This window comes from Phyllobates terribilis, unplaced genomic scaffold (genome assembly GCF_046119375.1).
Source record: "Phyllobates terribilis strain yellow unplaced genomic scaffold, ASM4611937v1 Scaffold_2__4_contigs__length_985480577, whole genome shotgun sequence".
NCBI lineage: Eukaryota > Metazoa > Chordata > Amphibia > Anura > Dendrobatidae > Phyllobates > Phyllobates terribilis.
Window position 1 is genome coordinate 639,262,993 of NW_027362762.1, and position 25,998 is coordinate 639,288,990.

The 25,998-nt window shown below is 46.5% G+C and overlaps 1 protein-coding gene across 1 annotated transcript in view; it reads left to right on the forward strand.

Moving 5' to 3' along the window:
• The window catches only part of PKP1 (plakophilin 1), a 177,492-nt gene that overhangs the window by 94,254 nt on the left and 57,240 nt on the right, over positions 1 to 25,998 (forward strand). Inside the window, exons 6-8 of the mRNA XM_073666620.1 lie at positions 10,306 to 10,483; positions 18,491 to 18,605; positions 18,689 to 18,847. Coding sequence (XP_073522721.1) covers positions 10,306 to 10,483; positions 18,491 to 18,605; positions 18,689 to 18,847 — 452 coding nt within the window. The remainder of the gene's footprint in view (positions 1 to 10,305; positions 10,484 to 18,490; positions 18,606 to 18,688; positions 18,848 to 25,998) is intronic.

The following is a 25,998-nucleotide window of genomic DNA, read 5'->3' on the forward strand; positions in this document are numbered from 1 at the left end:
TCGGTGGATAGAAGGACTGGGGGCTCGGGAAGCAGAACATGTAATGGATATAGTCATGCTGGAGCAATTTATGTCAAAGCTCCCAGGTAATTTAAAAGAATGGGTGGCAGATAGAAAACCACTCAGCCTGGATGAGGCTGCAAGATTGGCTAATGATTGGTCTGCTAATCGACCAGGGCAATGTGGAAGTACAGCCCCAGTGAGTCAGGAATAGGATCTTACAGGGAGGCCATTGAGACCTATGGACCGGCCAGATGAGGAACTGCAGGGATTTTGGACTTCACAAAGAGGGGGAGGTTTCCCAAGCCTCCAGGTTCGGTCTGTGTTGGGGCGAGAAGGGCTAAACTGCCATAACTGTGGCCGCATGGGGCATTTTGCCAGGAAATGCTGGGAACGTTCTGGCCCACATCACAACCTAGGACGATGATTGGTGTGCCACTGGGCCAATGTCGTAACCCAAAGCCAAATACTGGTTCTCACTGCTTCAGCCAAGAGGGAGCGGCACTATCTGCAGACTAATCCCCCACTTGTGGTGAGTAATACACAAAATACAATAACTGCTACCATGAAGGAATGTGACCTGGGGGAGGGAAATGACATCAGGGAGGAGGGCCAGGGACTTTGGCACACTGGTTCTACCATCACTCTGGTCAGCCCAGATATTGTCCCCCCAGAACACTATTTATCAGGCCGCCAAGTGACCATCCCCCTAACTGGGTGTCAGCACTCTGGGGCTGGTTTCAATGGATACAAGTTTGGCTCTCATTGGGCACGTGTGGAGTTTCCCAGGACAAACTGGGGATCAGGGAGAGGATATGTAGGACCCCGTGGAAGGGACAGACCCCTGATCCAGCGAACTAAATACAGAGTCCTTGTCTCAGGGCTTCCCGCATCGGGAAGTTGGCAAGATCTGAAAGACCATATGAGAGAAGCTGGAGATGTCTATTACACTGACGTATACCAGGGTGGAATGGGGACTGTGGAGTATATTTGCAAGGACGACATGGAATATGCTTTGAGGAAACTGGATGATACAAAGTTTAGTTCTCATAAAGGCGAGACCTCTTACATTCGTGTCCGTGCTGAAAAAATGGGGGATGTATGTGAGGAGCTGCCCACTTACTAAAGACTATGATCATTTTCCAGCAATGGACCACCATTTTTATCAATATTATTATTGTGTTTTATTAGTGATTTACTTGTTATGTTTTACATAGTTCTGCTTACTTGTCAGTATGTAAGATTCACTTGTAAAATGTCCAGCATTCCACTAATCTCATCTTTATCTCAGGAGTCCATTGTTTCAACAGCCAATAATCTCATTAGGTGAGTGTAGATTGAGACACAGTGCAGCTGTCACAACAGGGGGTCTTACAGGCAGTCTCAGATGAAGGCTTCTAGAATATTCTTCATTGTTTTAGCAAAATGTAAATGCTTAAGGGGAAGGGTGTCAGCACTTCTGAGCTGGGAGGGGGCTGACCCTAGGGAAGAAGAGGAGAGACATTTTTTAGTCAGAGTTGTGTGGAAGGATTGAAGGAAGAGGATGGAGACCATGGACTTGGAAGGATGGATGGATAAACATGTTACCATTATGGAGTATGTCGTTTGGATTTAAACTTTCTTCAAAGGACTTCTGCTATTGGATACCTGTGCTTTCATCGTTTTATCGGCCGTCTAGAGAATCATGGACTGTGGCTATTATACTGGCTAAAGATACGAAATCTGTTGGCCAACCAAAAGTTGGGAGACAGTGAGTGGGAGCCAATGGAACTACTGAACCCAGATTGGGAACTTGAGGCCTGAAAGAAATGTATTTTGGCCATTAACCTGCAATTGCTTTATTACCATGGCTGTGATCAATAAAATATTGTTGCATCGTTAACCTGCCTAGGTGATTACTTACAACCCACAGCCTCAGATCTTTACAGTATGGAATCTACTTTAAATATAGCATAATTTAAGTGACTTACCTGAGAATGAGAGGCATGGTGTATGCAGACTATGCTGCCATTTTTGGGGGATGTGTGACACCCAGGAGCGCAGGGGGCACCCAGTACACCGGGCATGGGTCGGATCCTTCCTTAGTGTCACATGGGGTTTTGTGTGGCCGTGCCCGGTGCCTGGCGCTCTGGTGCACAGTAAAAATAAATAATGGACACACGGCTATGGGTGTGGGGGGAATTAATGCTGCGTTTACTGTTCCCTCTTCTTTGTGTGGTGGCAATGGTAGCGTTTCCCGAGATGTTGAGGCGGAGGGTAACAGGTGAGTCAGGAGGCAGATGTGCTTTCAAAAACAGATGAAACTTTTACTGTAAATGTTCAGCTTTAACAAAGTATCACAGCCAGAAAGATGAATTACAGCCATAGATGTAACAACATAACATGAGCAGATGACAAAGTTCCTCAGAAGGGCGTTTAGTGACAGATGCAGGAAATGGCATATATGAGGTGTGATAAACAGCAAGTGTGTACAGAGCCTATCCTGTTATCCAAGCTGACACGATAGAGTATTCTCCTATCCCACTGGGGTGGCTTTCCCCAGCAGACCCCCATATCCCTGTTTCCTCTGACCTTTATTTTGTAGGACTCCTGTTACCCATCTTCATTATGGGGGGCTACCCTCCAGGCCCATACTCCTCCTATCTCCACGGCATGGTATTCTGGTAGGCTTAGGGTGCTGTGCAGACCAGGGAATTCCATCTGCCTCAAGTGTGATAGTCCTCAGGCTATCCTACAGGTTTACTCAGGTCAGTCCATCCATATTAAGCCTACTGGGAAAAAGGGAAAATTAATCCCCTCACATGTTTTCTGGCTGCTTCACTGGCTGGTCCCCAACTGTCCTCTGAGGAGCTCACTGGAGCTCTGACTGAAATAACGGTTGCAGCTATCTTTAGTAAACCCAGAGGCTCCACCCACTAAGCCATCCGCCTAGCAACTGCCTCAGTGGGGATCCTAGCTTATCACTACTTGGGTTGCTGCAATGAGTGTTGATATACAGCGTCACTGAGACCAATTCTTACATGAAATAATGCTAAACTCTAATATTATGAGTAACAATGCATACAATTATAATGATACCCATCTTTGGGGTATTACAGATGTACCTTTTATGTTGCCCCATTGCCCCAAGTACAGTGATTTCAATTACAGTTACACTACGAGGCTGATTTAAAATTATCTGCCCTCTAGCTATAGAAATTATTTTAATTGACTTTCCAAAAAAACAAATGCATCATTTTCAACATAATCTCCCAGCTTTTCAATACACATAGGAGTCAATTCTTCTAGACTAGTGTAGTGCACATTCATGCTATACCAGTCTTGATGAAGTACACAAGGTGCCAAATTCTTTAAGAGGCGCACTCCACCTCTGCTGAGTGTTGTATGCCTCTGTGCACCGTGCCAGAAATGCTACTCCAGTCAAAGACTGGAGTAGCATTTCTGACATCCAAAACATCGGCATTTTTGATCAGTTAGAAGGTTGGCTCAGCCACGCCCCACATCATACCTATTTAAACCCCTGAACATCAGTTCCCACTGCCAGTTATAGTCTAACTAGCTCTTGTGTGTTTTAGTGTGTATACCTGATCGTGACTTCATTGACCATTCTCCTACATTACAATTTTATACCTACCTATACCTCCTGGTTCTTACCCAACTACTTGACTATTTTTCTTGCCAGCTTGTAGCACCGAATAGCAGCTGACTCCTTGGCCCTAGCCCATGGGCCACTGTGTAAGTCCAGATCCTTGTACAGAGGTTAAAGGATGAAGACCAGTGCAACTCATGAGCTTTTGTAAACTGAGTGGCCAGTCCCAAGCCTGCTAGAGCTGCCAGGTGACCACAAACAGTGCCCTCGTGACATGTATCAGCTATATGCAAGCTAATTGGTAGTCATTTAACAGCATATTTACACACTGCCAAAAACAATGATTTTTCAGCAAGCTGAAAAATAATTTCACTTTCGACGTACTGTTTACATAGGCTGTCAATTGGGAACGAACATTCATCATGTAAATTTTATTAACTACTAATTAGAGATAAGCAAGTTTAAGTGAGTACAATTTAATTCTACTTCAATATACAAAAAATCTGCATTTTTGTGAGCACAGTTTTTTGTTCATTAGCTTTGCGAGCCATGCATTATTTTGCTAAATCAAAAATAGCTTGCAAACATTTCAAAAATATGAAAAAAAATATACTTACCTCACTGCTCATCTATATGGCTCCACTGATACTCGTTGTTTGGTCTACAAAGCCGTCACTTCTTTTTCTCATCCCGAGCTGCATCACCCAGCCTGATCACTCTAGGCAGGGACCCTTTGGTCAGGACCAAGCCTTGGAGGTCAATGTCCATCATAATGACACAGATGTGTGATGTGTGGTGACCTCTGAGGCCTTGTCTCGGATGGAAGCCCTTGTATAGAGTGAAGAGATCGAATATGCAACATCGGAAAGAAAAGGACTAGATTCGGGCATCACTGCTACCTGCCGCTCTGTCCTCACGACTTCTTTTTTCTGCCCTCATGGCTCCGGCCTGTTCACTCTAGGCCGAGACTTCCTGTCATAATGTGTTGCATAATGCGTGACCTCAAAGCATGGTCATGGCTGAAGTGAACAGTCTAGAAGATGTGGCTCGTGATAGTGGAAGGAAGAGGCGGCTTTGAGGACGGGACAGTAGGCAAAAGAGCAGCTGGACTCGTGAGTGGTGAGGTGAGTATAACTTGTTTTCTTTGTTGTTTTTCACATCTTACGTTGTCTTCAAACACCAGAGTATAAGAAAGGAAATTCAATTTTCAGAGAATAACTTCTCTGAGAATCAAATTTACTTATAAAATCCTTGCGATTTGGCAAATTTGAATTTTGTCAGATCTTTTCATCGTTACTGCTGATGCAATATGGATGTAAAATAAACAAATATTTGGATAGCCTACAGATGGAATATTGATGATGTAGCACCCCGAGGACTCGGCTGCTACAGGGGTATTGCACCTCAGACCAGAGGTGTGGTATTCCACTCCCGGGTAAGGATGGAGTGTGGGACCGAGCTCAGTAGCTGCATGCACTACACTCATCCCATTTCCGGGGGACAGAACAACGGTACTCCCACTAGGTAGATGTGCAGGTACGACAGCGTCTGTCCCTGGCTGGAGTGGGAGGGGGGGAGGAACATCCCAGTAGTGTAGGAGCAGACAGGGGAGGGACTCTGGGCATAGGAAGGAGCCCATTGGGTGCTAGTCACCTGGGCTCGGGTGTCAGAGGGAGTATAAGAGGTGGGCACCATCTTTAGACAGGGTCCTGTTCAGAGGAGAGTCTGTTCTGAGGGAGAGTTCAGCCAGAGAGGGCTGACAGGGAGCTGTGGCTCCGGCTGGGCCCAGCTCCAGGGCCAGGCCTGAAGCGCAGAGAAAGAGGAAGAAGAGGAAAAACCCAGTGAAAGGCCCAGAGACACAATTAGAGGGAACCCTGAGATCCCACAAGTGAACTAAGACGGGTGAAGGGTTGGCAGAAGAGGGTACCGGATCCCAAACTGGTAGAGGCTAAACATCCTTAGCCAGGAACCGGAGGTCGTGGACAAGTTTTGGTGCGACCCCTCACCATATCCACCAGGAAGGCAAACCACGCATAGGGTCAGGGAAGCCGGGAAAGGTTTCGCCACCAAAAGACCCGAGGGAGCCGGACAAAGGTGGGTCCCTGGTGAGGACGGCCCGTAGGAAGGAATAGAGGGGAGCTTGGGACCACGCTCTGGAACTGCCTGGGGGTTGGCCGAGTCCCGCACCTGGTGGACGCAGCACGGCTCGGGTGGTCACTGCTGGCCGAAGTGACCGGAGCAACACCTGTGAGTAAAAGCCTTGAAACTGCACCACACGTCTCTGAGCTTCCTTGCTGCACCATCACTACCACTATCTTCCACATCTGCTGCCCTGAGGTCATACCCCTCCCGTTGGGGGTTCTACCAGCTACGCTGCACAATCTTACCACCGGCCTCAGCGGTCTGCCCTGCAGCGGCGGCTTCATAGCTGCATTCAACGGGTGGCGTAGTCGAACATTCTAACATCTACTGCTAAAGACTGCCGCTCAGCTTGACTCCCTGGGCACGGACCGGGTCACCGCCACGAGACTACTACCCCCATCTGATCCGGCTCCGGGTAAGCCCCCCGTGCGCGCGATGCCGCACGACACAGCAGGCCCAGGGGCGCGTCAACTTTGGCGTAGTCGGCAGGATTTCGTGCCCGCAACCGACGGGTACTGCGTGCCTGAAGAAAAGTTCACATTTACCGTAAAAAGGAGTCTCCCGCCAATTCCGGAGGGTCCCCGCCATCGGACGCCATCTCGGATCGTTTCCCGCCGTTTGCCCGCCATCTGCAGCCTTTTCCCGCCATCCACGGAGTTTCCCGCCATAAAGAGACGATTCCCGCCATCTGAGACGATTTCCCGCCCTGGCAGAGCGGACACCATTGTGGGCGTGCCAGAGGGTGGCAAGAGGCCACCTCCCATCATGGGCCAGGTCCAGGAATGGCGCCAAAAGCGGAAACCGCCCCCACCAGCAGAGACTGCAATGATAGAAATGTCCATCAGTGTGAGAGGGCTGCCCCTGGAACTGACAATCACTAAGTTGCCCCGAGACCACCCTCAATGGGGGCGGATACAGAACAAAACCAAGAAGATGGGTGCGGCCTGGAGGAGTCTGGACAGATCGCACCCGGAGATGGAGGGAGAGTCGATCAGCACCGACCCTGTGGTCCGGAACATGTTGCAGGCTGCCACCCCGGAAGGCCTGGTGGAGATCCTGGCACAGCTCCCCAGAAATCGGGAGCGTGCACAGACCGCGCTGGAGGCCTTGGCCCGGAAGATGGCCCGGGTACAGCAAGAAGCGCTGGCCGAGTGGAGGAGAGAGATGGTCCAGCAGGCTGGAACCCGCCAGCAGAAGACGCCACCCGCAACGTGGAGCATGTCTGCCCCTGAGGATGGTGCAGGAGGAACGGAGGCAGGAGACGATGCCGCAGAGGGAGCCGCAGAGATGGAAGCAGGTAATGGGGACGTCATCACCCCGTGCCCAGTAGCCGCAAGCCTGCCCCAGCTCCCCGTCGCAGAGCCCGAAGTTCCACTTACCGCGCCCGTTGCCGCACCGCCGCTGCTTCCAACTAGGCCTCAAGCGGCAGGAGCCGCGGTCGTGCCCTCTGTTACGCCACGCCCCTTGACCCTGAGCGCGGCAAAAGAGGAAGTGCCCCCGGCCTGGTCGCAGGGCCGAGTACCCCCGGGCGCCGCAGTCTCCACAGCGCCCTCTACCTCCACAGCGCCACCGTCCTGGTCACAGGGCCAAGTACCCCCGGGCGCCGCAGTCTCCACAGCGCCCTCTACCTCCACAGCGCCACCGTCCTGGTCGCAAGGCCGAGTACCCCAGGGCGCCGCCGTCTCCACCGTACCCTTCATCTTCAGAGTGCCACCGGCCTGGTCGCAAGGCCAGGTGAATCCGGGCGCCGCTGCCCCCACCGCGCCCTCAACCTCCACAGTGCTGCCCCTGGGTGAAGACCTATTCACGCAGCACACTTGCCCGGATGGGCAGTCCTTCGTGTGGCCACCGGAGTACGTCAACCCCCGACTCCGGAAGGAGTGGCCCCAGTGTGAGCCTCTGATCCCGGCTCCGGCGCCCGCCAACATTGTCCAGCTCCCATTGGAAGAGGCCCAATTTGCGTGGGACCCCACCGGCGAAGACCTCATGGGGTTCACTCAAGAGACCCGGGCGGCCGCAGCCCAACGTGAGGAGTGTTGCCGACAACAACTGGAAGTCTTTCAGAGGGAACGGCGAGAGAGGCGGGTCCGCGAGGAGCGGCTGCAGGTCCAAAGCGCGGAGCAGAAAAGCCGGACCCGACGAAACCGCCGTGCGGCCCACGGTCCCCGTGCCACCGGGACTGTAATAAAGTTTCAAATGGAGCACGGCTGGGGCTTTATCCGGGATCACAGAACCCCCGGCGATGTCTTTGTTACCCGCAGGGATGTTGAGAGCCACCTGCCGGAGGGACACCGAGGACGTGACCTCTACCCGGGTGATGAGGTTACCTTCACCTGGCACCAGTGTGCCAAAGGACCATACGCCCTTCACGTGCACCGGTTGACGGAGGAGGAGTTGCAGTATGGGGAAGATCAAGAGGACCCGGATGGGTCTGAAGACTATCCTCAGGAGGAGACAAGGAGAAGACACCGCTACTGAAGGGAAGTAGCCCAAATAAAGTACTGTAAATAGTTACCCGTAAGGGTACTTGACATGCTGCTAATCAGAGTATGGTCCCCGTTGGGACTAGTGTGGAACTGTTTAAAGGGACTGTTTCCTGTGTGCCCCTATCCCTTACCAGGCTGAGGACTGTGAGCAGCCATTCCCCTATCCCCACTGGCCGAGGACTGAGAGCGGCCATACCCTGTAAATAGTTGCGCTTCCTAAAGCGCCCCCTTCTGGTTTTATAAGGAACTGTTTTTCTATTAGTGACTGTTGCACTTAACCCGGTCACAAGTTGCACCGTGGCCGGAAGAACAAGAACGTTTTATATAAAAGAGTTTTATATTGAAAATTTATACTGCTAAAATGATAATATAAGAAGTTACCCGTAACGTTATATTTTCTGATAATGTTTTTTTATAATGTTTTATATGTTAGTGTGTACTTTAAAAATTTTGTATGTTTTGTTTTATTCTTTTACAGCCCGAGGACGTGCTGTGGTTTACCAGGGGGGAATGTAGCACCCCGAGGACTTGGCTGCTACAGGGGTATTGCACCTCAGACCAGAGGTGTGGTATTCCACTCCCGGGTAAGGATGGAGTGTGGGACCGAGCTCAGTAGCTGCATGCACTACACTCATCCCATTTCCGGGGGACAGAACAACGGTACTCCCACTAGGTAGATGTGCAGGTACGACAGCGTCTGTCCCTGGCTGGAGTGGGAGGGGGGGAGGAACATCCCAGTAGTGTAGGAGCAGACAGGGGAGGGACTCTGGGCATAGGAAGGAGCCCATTGGGTGCTAGTCACCTGGGCTCGGGTGTCAGAGGGAGTATAAGAGGTGGGCACCATCTTTAGACAGGGTCCTGTTCAGAGGAGAGTCTGTTCTGAGGGAGAGTTCAGCCAGAGAGGGCTGACAGGGAGCTGTGGCTCCGGCTGGGCCCAGCTCCAGGGCCAGGCCTGAAGCGCAGAGAAAGAGGAAGAAGAGGAAAAACCCAGTGAAAGGCCCAGAGACACAATTAGAGGGAACCCTGAGATCCCACAAGTGAACTAAGACGGGTGAAGGGTTGGCAGAAGAGGGTACCGGATCCCAAACTGGTAGAGGCTAAACATCCTTAGCCAGGAACCGGAGGTCGTGGACAAGTTTTGGCGCGACCCCTCACCATATCCACCAGGAAGGCAAACCACGCATAGGGTGAGGGAAGCCGGGAAAGGTTTCGCCACCAAAAGACCCGAGGGAGCCGGACAAAGGTGGGTCCCTGGTGAGGACGGCCCGTAGGAAGGAATAGAGGGGAGCTTGGGACCACGCTCTGGAACTGCCTGGGGGTTGGCCGAGTCCCGCACCTGGTGGACGCAGCACGGCTCGGGTGGTCACTGCTGGCCGAAGTGACCGGAGCAACACCTGTGAGTAAAAGCCTTGAAACTGCACCACACGTCTCTGAGCTTCCTTGCTGCACCATCACTACCACTATCTTCCACATCTGCTGCCCTGAGGTCATACCCCTCCCGTTGGGGGTTCTACCAGCTACGCTGCACAATCTTACCACCGGCCTCAGCGGTCTGCCCTGCAGCGGCGGCTTCATAGCTGCATTCAACGGGTGGCGTAGTCGAACATTCTAACATCTACTGCTAAAGACTGCCGCTCAGCTTGACTCCCTGGGCACGGACCGGGTCACCGCCACGAGACTACTACCCCCATCTGATCCGGCTCCGGGTAAGCCCCCGTGCGCACGATGCCGCACGACACAGCAGGCCCAGGGGCGCGTCAATGACAGTACATATGAAAAACCATTTGTTCTTTCTGGATGAAAATCAGGTGAACTTAGGCTAAATTCACTCATCTGTGTCAATGATACCATACAAGAAAAATTTAAAAAAGTTGAACAGCACTTGGACGTGTCACACGTTTGTATGAATGCCACCTTACAAAGATATCGGCTACTGGTTGAGATTCAAAATTCCCTATGTAATTTTTCTATGAACAACTATTTTTCCTGCTCTTGTCTGAGACCTCATTCTGAGGTCAGGCTGTGGAACGCTTTGTAATAGTTTACCACCAATGCTTTAAAAAAAATGTCATTCTGTGTTTTATATAGGTTTGCTTTGGAATTTGTCATCCACTGATGAGCTGAAGAAGGAACTGGTTAATGAAGCTCTTCCTGTACTGAATGAATATGTTGTGGTTCCATTTTCCGGCTGGACAGACAATGCAGTGTCTGGTCAGAAGAGTTCACTGGATCCTGAAATCTTCTTTAATGCAACTGGATGTTTAAGGTAACACATGTATAAACAGTTTGCTGGTGTAAGCACAATTGTAATATATTCTTTCAATTAGTTGTTCAAAGTAAGCCCATAGTGGCCCAAGGCCCTCCTCTCAGCACAACTTATTAGGACACGTGGATATCATAACAGGTGTCTGCTTGAAATGTTGTTTATTAGTCAGAATAGAAAGCTATTGAAAAGAGTACTTCCAGTTCGGAAGAAAAGAACTTATATTCGTGGTTGTCCTTTAATGTGAATGGGCACTTTGTACTGCTGGATTTCATACAGGAAAAAAGGATGACAGCTAGAAATGTTTGAATTGATTCGATCTAAATTGAATTCAAGTTGAATCTCATGAAATCTGTAGATCCCGATAAATTCAAATAATCTATGACTTGATTCAAACAAAATGTCTATAAGATTCCTGCCACCTTTTTACACATTGCAGAACATTGCATCAGTAACAGAAGGCTGACATGATCTCATGTGTGAATGCACAGATTTCCCCATAATTCCTTGCAGCAATCACATTACAATCTATAGTGCAGCCAATTAAGAGGAACTATCATAGCCTGTATAAAAACCTATGCAAGGAATGCAGCCGCCATTTTAGAGTGATTTTAGGATAACGAGAGAGTACATCAGAGGTGACAGCTCAGCAATAGAGGTTAGAAGAAAATGCCCAAAACATTGGACAAATACTGCAGACAGTAATATGATGAGTAACCGCAGGAGTGAAGGTGAGTAGCAGTCTGCGAATAATACAGAGATTCAATTTGGGAGAGTGAGATAGGAGAGATGCCAGACTTAGTGTCATTGATCAGTGATTCAGTGATACACATTTTTTTAAATCTCAAACTACTAAAAAGCAGAACAAAAACAGCAAAATAGTTCTTATAGAAAAATAATTACAATGTTTCCGGCAATGTGGTTACTTGACACAATTGATTGTACTGAGTTTTTGCATTCCTAGTGCAATTGTTTTTGTGGAGGGAATAATTGTCCTTTTAAAAATACAAAACAAAAGTTCCTAAATTCCACACGTGTGCATATCAGATACATTATTTTTTGCACATCTGTTTTACAAGAAAGAATTTACACCTAAACACGCCACACTAATACAACTCTCTGTTGTAGATGCTTGCTTTTTAGTTGTGTAGCTACAAGGCATTTTTGTAATTTTTTTGGAAGTGGGTTGAGCATGCAGCATTCTACATAAAAAGCACCATCTAACCTTAACTCTAAGCACCATCACCACCGGAACAGCCGTCCAGACAGGATTCCTACCAAATGCAGGCCACATTTGGTTTCCTTTTGCCTCTGGCAAGTGAGGAAGAAGCGAGGATATTGTGGAATATATGGCACATAACTTGTTTCAATCACAAAAAGATGGTGTTACATTTAACAGTGACACCATCAGTTTGAGTTAGTGTTCTGCACAAACTAGTCTGCCTGATTACAAATGACTAAGAAGGATTATTTTTGGACCATTTTTTGTCATATTAAACCACATGAAAAGTCTGTCACTGCACTATTTTATTAAATGGGATGTTGGTTATTATTGGATTACCATTAGTTTCTATGTTGAGGTCCATTTATATGTTATGCTGCCCCTCTCCACACGTGGACTGCCTGGGACTTTATCGTAAAGGTATTAGTCATCCGTGCTTTACTCCCAGCACTTCTAATCATGCAGGAGGTTAGACCAGGAGATCAGGGCTGTCAGACATTGTGCATCTCACACACTGAGAAACCTGCTCTAAGCTAAGGTGAGCACATTTTCACCTGAGTATTACTGCCTTCTTATGATTGGTCAACATTATACAAGAGGACAAAGGTGCATTAGGTGGCAAATATTTTGATTGCTAATATGTCGACAATGGACAGGCAAAATAGAAAATGTAAAAAAGTTTTACTGCACTCTGTAGCAAATATTAAATCGCGTGTCCAGCTAAACATGAAAAATTTGGTGAAAGGTCCTTTTTAGCTTACCTTTTATTATTCTTTGCTGTGTTTTGTTTGGATAATGAATAGAAGAATTGGAGGTTTTCTTCATTGCAAAGCCTAAGATATGTACGCACAACTGGAGTAGGAGTTCCTGGGTGAATAATGATGTGGCAAATGTGAGCATGCTGCCCACCTAAAAGCTTAGTTTAGAGATCTGGAGAAGCAAACTGCAACAGAGTAGGTAATTGACAATTATGAAAGGAGCATGCGGCTAAACGAGCCTGGGAGTAGTGGGGAAGACATGGAGAGTGGAGAACAATGCCGTAACTTGAAGCTTGTAGATCCCAATGCAAAATCTTCAACAAGGCCCCCAACTGTCACAGGTATTTAATTGTAATAATATTTTCATATGGGGCAAAGGTACCTTTTGGCCCCCCTACCTTCCAGGTCCCGGGTAAGATTCCAACTCCTGCATATCACGTTAGGGGTGGACATGTCTTTGGTGCAGCTGCACAGGAGCTCAAGAGGTAAGGGGGCCCACTATCACCTCCAAAGCAGGTTGAATTGTGCATTGTGGTGAGCTATTGGAATGCAAAGAGCCGTTATATTGTTCTCTCCTATCCATCTCTGTCACTGCTGCATATGTTATAGTTATTATAGTTATGTTCCTGGTGGAAAAGTGTTTAACGACGAGCAGGTAAGTAGCTAAATTAATGTAGTAAGAGGAAGTGGAAAGGGGTCTAAGAAAAGAAAGGCCATTCCGGTTTTTGTACTTCCAAGCAAAATTGCAAAATTGAGTGATGATGCAAGGGTGTCAGTCTTCAAAATTGCAACCCTAGTTGATGTCACTTTTCATAACAGCCATGAGAACAACCCAGTAAGTAGCTCAGTAAAGGGTAATGTATGTAGAGTAAGAACTTGTCAATCTGACTGTATTATCGGTCCGAGTGCAAACATTGGATTGCACTTGGACTAATGTTAGTGTATGCGGCCATGCACAAGTCTGATTTTTTTCTCAGACTGAGACTGTCTGAGGAAAAGATTGCTGCATGCCTGTGTTTGATGCAATATTCTATTTATTTTTTTCATTCGAGAGAATCGGATCACACTATGCTGACACTCTGTTCAAACTCTGATCAGTGTCATTTGCATATTTGATCCGATTTTCTGGATGACAAAAAATACTCTCGTCTGCACCTAGCCTAAGACAGTTGGTGATTATTGGGAGTTCTGTAATCAGGATGACTGATTTATATGACGTCAAAAGCATCTCAAGCAAATGGGTTGATAAATTACTGTGGAGGGTGGTGATGATATGGCCAGCATAGTGATCGTGAAAACCAATGACAAAATATGTGGTAATGGAGGATCCTTAAAGAAGACCTACCACCAGGTCAAAAGTGGCAAGTTTTTGCTTTTATTTTAATCCCCCTGCTACCCTGATTATTCCATTTTATTTATTTTTTTTACAAAACCACCATATGGTTTCAGAGATTTGGGCCTTTTTATATAGTTTAAATTTTATGGTCCTTTGGGTATTAATTTGTGGAATAATCTACCTCAAGCACTGGTAACAGTGGGAAATGTTGATGGTTTAAAAAAAAAAGGTATGGATGCTTTTTAGAAGAAAATAAGCTAAATATTTATGTAAATGTATAATTTTTTTTCTGATTGTTTGGTCCAGTGGATTGACAATTGGAATCAGGAGGGAAAGATTACTTCTTTTGGAGTGGACTTTATTATGCATTGTGATTGTGCAAATGCCTGTTGAATTTGTTTTCCCGTCCCTCAGTTGAACTTGATGGACAATTGTCTTTTTTCATCCATACTGTAGGAATGCTACTCACATGGGTGCATGGTGAGGTAACACAGGAACTTTTTCGATTTAAATGTCCAGCCTGGTTTATTGGTGCTTCACAAAACAGGCCACAAGCAAAGGAAAATAAACTGCCTTTCAGTGCGGCAAAACAAAGTAAACAGTTCCAACAAAGTCACTTTAGAGACAGCCCAGTACACACAGGCATGATAGCATCCAGCATACTACCGGCTCAGTCTGGAAATATCACAGAGGCGGTCTTCTTACCTCCACACACAGGCCATGTGTAAAACAAACAGAATCCATTTTACCATGTGAACCACACCCAGAGATGGGGTATGTGGTCAGCCAGACCCGCCCATCTCTCAGGCTGCCTGTAAACCTGACCCAGAAGCACAAAACAAAAAACAAACCTCTTAGTACAATGTGCACTAGAGCATTATTCCAGGTTTATATCACATGGGACATTCACCTCTGTGATACATACCTCCCATCAGCCATGTGTCCTATTAGCCACCTTACAGTACAAACTATGTAATTAGTATGTAATTCCAGATAAACTTGATAATAATGAGATCAGGGCTCTGCGGGGGGCATATTATCACTTACAGAGCTTGTTGTTCATCTTCATGCTGAAGATAGCACTCAATTATAGACAAAACCCCCGTTTACTCACGTCACACATGCTCCTTGCTGTATCCTCATATCAGTTGTGTCTTAGAAATGCACTATGAATTTGCTTTAAAATAACTGGATTGAATATGCTCCTTGTGTATGTCTGATGAAGGTCAATGGGACCGAAACATCATTTTTTCATATGCAACTTATGCATTGGATACAATAAATTGCATCAGAAAAAGAGTGCTGGATTCCTTTTGTATTATGGAAATAAAAATGATGATGATTATTATTATTATTATTACAATTCAATGTTTAATAAGAAGATAAAAAGAAAAGATGAAGGTAGGGGTAGGACAAAAAGAATCAAGGAGGGAGGAGTTATGGTCCTGACTTCACCAGATGTTAAGGAAGATGGTTATGGCATTATACACGTCCTAAGGGTCTCAGAACTACACAAATTTGTCCAGGGTGTTTTTGAGAGAGGCCGTAAGGTACTGCAGTAAGTGACTTCTTTCAGTCGCCCATATCAATCTAGAGGAGATGGGGGGATCACTGTTAGTTTTCAAGCTCTTGCTATCAAAGACTTAGCAGCTGCGTAAATTTATAGAAACAGCCTGGCTGACTCCTTTGCCAGTCCCCTTGGGTGAACATTCAGTAAGTAATTTAGGTTGTCCTGTGTAATGTGAATAGAGAATAGGCCCTCCATCAACTTCCCCACCATGCCTCAAAAAGGAGTAATAAGATTACATTCCAAAAAGATATGAATGAGGGAGCCAGTATGCGCTAAGCACCTCTAGCAGGCGAACGTAATTGACAGGTTTAGGAAATGAAGAATGGCTAAGCATGGTTTCAAAGCATGAGTAGTTTGAACTGTGTTTCTTTGTAGGTGGTACAGATAGAGGATTTAGCTGCTTGGCCTCATATAGTGTTTAATATTTCTGGGGAGATATTTACACCATTTCAGGCAATCCAACTGGGTAGGTGGTTGCGCGAACGAAGACAGGAACTCTCTACTGACTCTGCACCTCCACAAAAGACTTGTGTACCTATTACCCATACTGAAGAACCCATACTAATTGGGGTGACTCATTCCCATCAACAACAAGGGGTCAAGTGACAAAAATTGGTTCTTAGTAATAACTGAGGAGAGTCTAGATGTCAGATATATTTCTGCCTAAGACAGCTGTGCCAAAAAGAAGCCAGTGACTAGGTGGAACACAGGATGCCCAACTGGGTGCATGGGTATTTCCCTATGATTCTGCAAGATTATTTCTCCCAATTTGTTTATCCTATCTAGAGAAATCTGCGAGGCTTGAGGCCTTTATTAATAGCGGTTCTGCAGCAAATTTTGTTAATGCCGTGGTGGCAAAGAATCTTGGTTTACATTTGCTAAAATTTTGTTTTCCTATGAAAGTCATTGCTATTGATGATACACCTCTCAACAAGGACATTGTGGAGTATGTCACTAAGGAGCTGTCCCTGCTTATTGGAGCTTTACATTTAGAATCGGCCATTTTTTGTCTTCGATAACCTTATCGACTGCTGTGGTCTTGGACATGCCTTGAATACGTAAACATAACCTGGTTATTGATTGGCGCCAGGGTCATAGTCTACACTGGAGCCCCAGGCACCAAAACAAACACATTTCCTTATTTGTGAATATGTCTATAAATGTATTAATTTTGCTGATGCATTTTCTATGGCTGAATCTTAAAAATTACCCCCATACATTGATTGATTTTCCCATTGATCTGGTACTTAACTCCTGTCTGTGCTAAGGGAAAAAATATATAATAGTTGAGGTCCAATATTATTTAAGATACTTATAAAACTGTCCGATTTACTATGTGTACTTTTAATTTTGAGGACATAATCTTGATTTCATAAACTGAAATGATCTCTTAGCTGATAAAAATTAGCTTTACAGAAGTTGAGTGTTTTTGCAGCCCCTCCACTAAACATCTGACAAACCGATACATTGAAGCGTTTTACTTTGTGATCACTACTACTAAGGTTGCGTGCCCACTGTGTTTTTCAAGCGTTTCTGACGCGGAATTTCCACAGCGAAAACGCTTAAAAAACGCTTGGTAATACGTGCCCCATGGTCCCCAATGATGATCCGCATGTGCTGTGCATATGCTGCGGAAATTTCCGCTGCAGATTATCATTGCGGAACAATCCGCAGCATATCCATTAATTTTGCGGACACGCAGCGTAATCGCCGCCATTGACTTGCACTGGACCGCGTGACATCCGCATCACTGCATCTGCACATGCGGATATCACACGGTTCAATGTGCGGATGGTACCCAAGTCTGGAGGAGAGGAGACTCTCTTCCAGACCTGGGTACCATAGAAACTGTAAAAAAAAAAGAATTTAAAATAAAAAATAAAGATTATACTTACCTTTCGATGTCCCCCGGCCGCCTCAGCGATGCGTGCGATGTGTTGGGCAGCTCGCGGTGGTGTGAGGACCTGACATGACGTCATTGAGTTATGTGACAGGTCACGCGACCGCTGACGTCGGCGGTCGCGTGACCTGTCACATGACTCAATGACGTCATCGCAGGTCCTTCACACCACCGTGAGACACCAGGGAGACCGAACGGAGTGGAGAAGGAGACAGGGGGCCACCGGAAGGTAAGTATAATCTTTATTTTTTATTTTTTACCATTCTTATTCTTTTTTTTTAAACTATTACTTGGTCACACTATATTAATCCATGCCGGTTGCATGGATTTATATAGTGTGACCAAGTTGTCAAGCACTTTTCCAAGTGATGCTAAAATCCCTTGGAAGAGCGCTTGATAACCCGCATGCAGAAATGCATGTGAAGAACGCTTGACAAATGCTTCTACCTGGCGGGAAAAACGCATGTAAAATCCGCATGCGTTTTTCCTGCCAGGGGGAAGCGTAAAAAATATGCAGCATTTCTGCATCGTGGGCACAGAGCCTAAGAGTTAGTTAAAATTTCTGCTGTTAGAGGAAGGTGCTGACTATATAACACGTGAACTACTCGCTGCATATGGACAGTAGTAAAATATAGTAATTTTGCATGCAACTGTGTGAGACAATGACACATTCCAATACCAAGCTGGTATTCTAGAATGGCATATGTTAGAGGGACACATATTAGAATAAGTCACTAATCCCATGCTATAACTGGCCATGAGTCCATATTCCCAAAGATACATATCAGATTTGAAAAATCTGGCTTGGTCCTAAGGTCAAAGTAGGTTGTGCCCTTAAGAGGTTAATTTGGCCATAAATAAGAAATCACTGGACAGTTGTTAATGTTTTGATGCCCCAAGTTATCCCTGAGTTCTACTTTCGGATAAAACAAGGATTGAGCTTTTTGGATTTTAAAATACCTGAGCATATACGCCATTTACATACAGAGGATGATTGAATTTTGTGCATGTAAATTTATAATGGCAAAAGTTTAACAGTGGAGTGTACTATATGTGAAAATTTGTTTTCATTATTCAGACATTAAAAAATACAAAGTTATTAAAGGTTGTCTGTTTTTTAAAAAAAAAATTTTAGAGGAAAAGTATATGAGCATATTTGTTTCTGCTACATACTTTTTAAAGATCTTTACATTTTCTAGACTGATGTTTTAATATTTCCATCAGGAACCTTAGCTCTGCAGATGTAGGACGACAGGCCATGCGCAACACTCCAGGGCTAGTGGACTCACTAATGCATTATATCCAGCAGCGAGTGGCTGCCCAATGTGCTGACGACAAGGTAATACTTGCATCTAATATTAGCTTGTCACTTAAAAACAATATTTCTTTATTTATTATTTCTATATATTTGCTTCATTTTAGTCAGTTGAGAACTGTGCCTGTATTCTTCACAATCTGTCTTACCATTTGGACTCAGAAGTGTCCAATAAATATACACAACTGAATGAGCAAATGATGCGTAACCAGCAAACCAACAAGACATCTACAGGATGCTTCAGCAACAAAAGCGACAAAGTACAGGTAAGCAAAGAATGTGACTAGTTAGGGTATGTGCCCACGTAGCGTTTTACAAGCGCATTTGTGGCGGAATTTCCGCAGCGGAAACACTTGTAAAACGCTTGTCAATCCGCACCCCATGGTCCCAATGCGAATCCGCAAGTTCTATGCCCATGCTGCGGATTTTTCCGCAGCTTTTTTGATGCGCTCAAAAATCCGCAGCATGTCCATTCATTTTGCGTTTCCGCAAGCGGAATTGCCTTTTCAATGCAATAAAAAACGCAAGGCAATTCCGCATGTAGAAAACGCGCGAAAAACGCGCGATAAACTCTTGAGAAATTCCGCATGCATTTTTCCGGGAGAGGACATGCGGAAATGAAGCAGAAATTTTCTGCTTCATTTCCGCAACGTGTGCACATAGCCTTACAGTCTTCAAGGGAACCTGTCACCTCAGAAAATATTATTTAGATGTAGGGTTAATATGAAGGTAAATAGCATTACAATGATGCCTTACCACCTTACTGATAGTGGGGATATGGGAGTAAACTTATTTCCTCCCAAGAGCCACTGACTTTCAGGCATGGGGTGTACACGGAGTGCCTACAGTCACTGTTCACATCACTGCTCTGCACTGCCCCAGCACTTTGAGTGACAGTTCACTCATAACTATTGTTTCAGGTATAAGTGCTATAGTTTGTGATTGGATGTTAATCTGAACTAGTCTGATTGCCATATGTGGAATCAAGAAAGCTTTTTTATTAATATAGGCAATTAGCATCTGCCCCATCGCTGTTTTGCCTTCATCTGGATCAACATGTTAGGTAACAAGTTGAAATAGATGGCCTTGTGTCTATTTTTAGCTATCAAGTATAAAATTATAACAATAAAAATGGCACATATCCATATTACTGTTTCCAATTTACACTGTATATGCTTCTTAGAAATATTTACTGTGATACATATGCTGCTATTGAGTACTCTCCTTCCCTTCTGAGTTGCTCGGTCACAGATCTGGAGGCATGGCTTGCTTCTTGCTCTGAATTCAAACCATCAAACTGAAAAAGCCTTCTTCCCTGCAGTTCTGCTTTTTATGCAGGCTATTCCCCTGAGCATGCTTGAGGTTGATTGTATGCCTGTTTGTACTTTTATAGCTCATTTTGTGTTGTGCCTCCATGTGCTCTATATCTGCTTCTTTAACGCTTTTATGTAACATTCATAGTTTCCCTCCACACATCTTGACATGTCACATACAAGCCATGAAGCTGCAGGCTGGGAGCTCAGAATAAACCATGACAATGCCAGTGTACATCTTCAATGCTTGCATGTGACATGTCATGGCTCTTCTATTGCTTCATAAGTTTGTACTCCAATATCTTTAAAAAGTTGGCAGGCAACAGTAAAATCTTGAATTGCCAAAAAAATGTCTTTAGTATTCATGCGCTTACACTGTGTTTATGACAGTAAGATTTTCATTGGCCTGCACAGTGGCTCAGTGGTTAGCACTGTTGCTTTGCAGCGCCCCACCAAGGACAACATCTGCAAGAAGTTTGTATGTTTTGCTCGTATTTACGCAGGTTTCCTCTGGGTTCTCCAGAATAAGGGGAGGAAAAAACAATAGTGTAAAAATGTAAAAATCGCCCAGCCAGGAAGGGGTTGAAAAAAACTTTATTCTCTATGTTAAAAGCTGTATAAAAAGATTTATGCATAAAAATCTACATGATTTATTGAATACCAAACTAACATACACAAAATTAAAAAAGCAAAGAATCAGACAGGGGAAAAGACTATATATGGGAAGCACCAACACACTGGGTCAAAGATATTAGTAAGACTTTCATGATTCTGTGGAAATTCATCTATAATAGCAGCTCAACCCAAGAAAAAAGAAGGGATCATAGTATGTAGCTGGGCAAATTAGCATACATAAATAATTAATGTTCCAAGAAATATGATGACAGTACATAATAAAAATATCTAGCAATACTTAGTATAACGTAAAGTGCCCAGGTGCATGGGAAACAGCACGCCACAGTGCAAATAAGCGTTAACCAGCACAAATGATTTATATATCAAAAAGTAAAGTGACAATGCATAATAAATATAGCTAGCAATACATGGAGTAAGATAAAGTGCCCAGGTGCATAGGAGGCTGCAGACCACAGTGCAAACAAGCATAACAGATTAAAGTAGCATACCATATACAATGAGGGTGTCCCAACCAAACTCCCAACGCTCGTTTTGCCTTACTGAGGGCTTCGATGAGGATTCCACAGATTCATGAAAGTCTTACTAATATCTTTGACCCAGTGTGTTGGTGCTTCCCATATCTAGTCTTTTCCTCTGTCTGATTCTTTGCTTTTTTATATTTGTGTATGCTAGTTTGGTATTCAACAAATCATGTACTCGTTTGGAAACTTTGCTGTGTTATCTAAAAAAGTTTGTCTATACAGTTGTGCTCAAAAGTTTATATACCCCGGCAGAATTTTTGCTTTCTTGGCCTTGTTTCAGAGAATATGAATGAACAAAAAAACTTTTTCTCCACTCATGGTTATTGGTTGGGTGAAGCCATTTATTGACAAACTTCTGTGTTTTCTCTTTTTAAATCTTAATGACAACCAAAAGCATCCAAATAACCCTGATCAAAAGTTCACATACCCTAGTTCTTAATACCGTGTATTGCCCCCTCTAACATCAATGACAGCTTGAAGTCTTTTGTGGTAGTTGTGGATGAGGTTCTTTATTTTCTCAGATGGTAAAGCTGCCCATTCTTCTTGGCAAAAAGCCTCCAGTTCCTGTAAATTCCTGGGCTGCTTTATGCTTTACATGCTTTACAGTCTAGCATGAACTGCACACTTGAGATCTCCCCAGAATAGCTCAATGATATTGAGGTCAGGAGACTGAGATGGCCACTCCAGAACCTTCGCTTTGTTCTATTGTAGCCAATGACAGGTCGATTTCTCCTTGTGTTTTGGATCGTTGTCATGTTGGAACGTCCAAGTACATTCCATGCACAACTTCCGGGCAGATGAGTGCAAACTTGCTTCCGGTATTTGTGGTAACGTGCTGCATTCATCTTTCCTTCAACCTTTACCAAGTTTCCTGTGCCTTTGTAGCTCATACATCCCCAAAACATCAGCAATCCACCTCCGTGCTTTACAGTAGGAATGATGTTCCTTTTATCATAGGCCTTGTTGACCTCTCTCCAAATGTAATGTTTATGTTGTGGCCAAAAAGTTCAATTTTGGTCTCATCACTCCAAATTACCCTGTTCCTGAAGTTTTGAGGCTTGTCTCTGTGCTGTTTGGCGTATTGTAGGTGAGATACTGTAACATACCTGGTGGCGTCCTTGCATAGTGGTCCATCTCCCACTGTGCAAGAGCGCGCACTTGATATCCAGTCCAGTTTGCTAGCCTGGCTTCCCTCCATGCTGTCTGTTTGCCTCTGTGTGCTGCTGCTTAAGGGGGCGGCGCCCGATCACTTCCTGCTTTTTGTACCTGCTGCAGGCACACCCCTTGTGCGTCCTCAGCCTATTGCTGTCTGTCACCTGGTATTTAAACCAGCTGCTCCAATTAACCCATGCCTGAGCATCTTGCCCTGTCAGTTGGCTTTTGTCTCTGACATGCCAGGTCCTTTCTATGTTACCTGTCTTGCAGTATCTTTTCCCATGTCTGTACTGTGTCCTATCTGTGTACCTTAACCTGCAGTCTGTACTCGTTCCTTGCCTGTTCGTTCCGCCTTCCTGGAGGCTGTATTTCCAGGCCAGTCTGAACACGCTCCTTGCCTGTTCGTCCCGCCTCTCTGGGGGCCGTATTCCCAGACCCGCTCCTGTATCCCGCTGCAGTGTCGGTCTCTCCGTACACTCAGTTCCAGTCTGAACTCTCTCCTATCTTTTACCTGTTTTTTCTCTTTGTCCGTTCCTTTCCTTTTTCTGCAGAGTCTGAACTCGTACCTAACTCCTGCTCCTTGTCACTGTACTTCCGTTTGTGAGTTTGTGGTCCACTCGCTACTTCTCTGCAAGTACCCTGTGGGTATCTGGTTCTGCCTTTCCCTTCTAGTCTGTTCCGTGTGAACAGAGCCCTGTTCCCTCTGCGTCTGCGGTTTTCGCTTTGCTCAGCTCTGTCCACCGCGTCTGCGGTTTTCGCTTTGCTCAGCTCTGTCCACCGCGTCTGCGGTTTTCGCTTTGCTCAGCTCTGTCCACCGCGTCTGCGGTTTTCGCTTTGCTCAGCTCTGTCCACCGCGTCTGCGGTTTTCGCTTTGCTCAGCTCTGTCCACCGCGTCTGCGGTTTTCGCTTTGCTCAGCTCTGTCCACCGCGTCTGCGGTTTTCGCTTTGCTCAGCTCTGTCCACCGCGTCTGCGGTTTTCGCTTTGCTCAGCTCTGTCCACCGCGTCTGCGGTTTTCGCTTTGCTCAGCTCTGTCCACCGCGTCTGCGGTTTTCGCTTTGCTCAGCTCTGTCCACCGCGTCTGCGGTTTTCGCTTTGCTCAGCTCTGTCCACCGCGTCTGCGGTTTTCGCTTTGCTCAGCTCTGTCCACCGCGTCTGCGGTTTTCGCTTTGCTCAGCTCTGTCCACCGCGTCTGCGGTTTTCGCTTTGCTCAGCCTTGTCCACCGCGTCTGCGGTTTTCGCTTTGCTCAGCTCTGTCCACCGCGTCTGCGGTTTTCGCTTTGCTCAGCCTTGTCCACCGCGTCTGCGGTTTCGAATTTGTCTCCCAGTCTGTACTGGACCCTACCCAGCCTGCGCTCTAGTCTGCCTGTTCCTGTATTCCCCGGTGTGGGTCAACAGCCGTGTCCGGAGTCTGACCTGGAGTAGACCCTGGTTCCTCTGCTCGGTTCCTCCCTGGTGCACTGGCGTCGTATGCCGTCGTGCGACCTTGGTCGGATCGGGCAGATACTTAGTTACGCCCCTCCAGGCACTCTCCGGTTCATGGCACAGTGGAATCACTACATAAACACGCACACGCCAGTCAGTCCGGGCGTGTGCATTACAGCATGCTCAGGCCATGGTTCCCGTTGAGCCCCACAGCCTTCGCTCTTTGAGACGTTTTTCAGCGAATACGTGCATTAAAAATAAATTTAAAAAAAAAATTTTTTCTCTAGCTGAGTTTCAGGCAAATTACGCACCCGTCCAGATGGATTTATCAGCTCTCGTTCCTGCGGATCCGCCACGGTACTATGGGGATCCAAGACAGAGTCATGCATTTGTGGAGCAATGCATGCTACACTTCAAGTTCTACCCTATTTATTTTCCCACCGATCGGGTTAAGGTGGGATTCATTATGTCTAACCTAGCGGGAGATGCCTTGGAATGGATCAATCCCCTATGGGAAACACAGGATCCTATCGTCCTGGACATAATGGCCTTCCTGGTGGCCTTTCTAATGGTCTTCGATGATCCTAACCCGGAGGCTCCTGCTGAAGCTTCACTTCCCAATATCCCGGAGCAGCCCCGATGGGTAATGTGTGTGGGTAGCGCAATAGTCCTCCAGCCCAATGAGACTACTGCCCACCCAGAATCCTCACAGGGTGACTACGCTCTCCGGAATACTTCTCCCAACCTCAAGAGGCAGTCCAGACGTGCTAGACGTAGAGGCAAGCCGTCACGTCAGGGTCTGTCCTCCCTGAGACCTCCTGACCCCAACCTTGAAGTCCCTACTGAAGCTTCATCTCCCTGTATCCCGGAGAAGTCCCAACGGGTAATGTGCGTGGGTAGTGCACCAGTTCTCCTGCCCGAAGAGACTACTGCCCATCCAGATTCCACACAGGAGAACTTCCTGCACCCGGCATCAGATACTTCATTCACTTTAACAAGTGTGCATGTCCTAGGATGCTCCGAAGCTGTGATTACCTCCGAGTCTGTGCACCTCTCCTACCTGGCGGAGGACCCCCTGTTGCCTCCTGAATCCTCCGGGATACCACTCGATGACAAATGGAGAGAGACTTCTCTACACCCGGTACTCGATACTTTGTCCGCTCCGTCCTGTGAGCCAGACAATGGGTACCCCAAAGTGGTAGTTACCCCCGAGTCTCTACACCCCTCCGACCAGGCGGAGGACCTCCAGTTGTCTCCTGAACCCTTCGGGGTGCTACCTGATAGCGAATGGACAGAGACTCTCCTATACTCGGTACCTGATACCTCGGCTGCTTCATCCAGTGAGTCTGAACAAGTGTACTCCGAAGCAGAGGTTATCCCCGAGTCTCTACACCCCTGAGACCAGGCGGAGGACCTCCAGTTGTCTCCTGAACCCTTCGGGGTGCTACCTGATAGCGAATGGACAGAGACTCTCCTATACTCGGTACCTGATACCTCGCCTTCTTCTTCCAGTGAGTCCGACCTAGTGTACTCCGAAGCAGAGGTTATCCCCGAGTCTCTACACCCCTCCGACCAGGCGGAGGACCTCCAGTTGTCTCCTGAACCCTTCGGGGTGCTACCTGATAGCGAATGGACAGAGACTCTTCTATACTCGGTACCTGATACCTCGCCCACTTCTTCCAGTGAGTCCGATCTAGTGTACTCCGAAGCAGAGGTTATCCCCGAGTCTCTACACCCCTCCGACCAGGCGGAGGACCTCCAGTTGTCTCCTGAACCCTTCGGGGTGCTACCTGATAGCGAATGGACAGAGACTCTTCTATACTCGGTACCTGATACCTCGCCCACTTCTTCCAGTGAGTCCGATCTAGTGTACTCCGAAGCAGAGGTTATCCCCGAGTCTCTACACCCCTCCGACCAGGCGGAGGACCTCCAGTTGTCTCCTGAACCCTTCGGGGTGCTACCTGATAGCGAATGGACAGAGACTCTTCTATACTCGGTACCTGATACCTCGCCCACTTCTTCCAGTGAGTCCGATCTAGTGTACTCCGAAGCAGAGGTTATCCCCGAGTCTCTACACCCCTCCGACCAGGCGGAGGACCTCCAGTTGTCTCCTGAACCCTTCGGGGTGCTACCTGATAGCGAATGGACAGAGACTCTTCTATACTCGGTACCTGATACCTCGCCCGCTTCTTCCAGTGAGTCCGATCTAGTGTACTCCGAAGCAGAGGTTACCCCTGAGTCTCTGCACCCCTCCAACCCGTCGGAGGGCTTCCAGTTGTCTCCTGAACCCTCTGGGGTGCTACCTGATAAGTGGAGAGAGACTTCCTTGTGTGCTATTCCTGGTACTCCACCCGTTTCGTCTGTTGCTG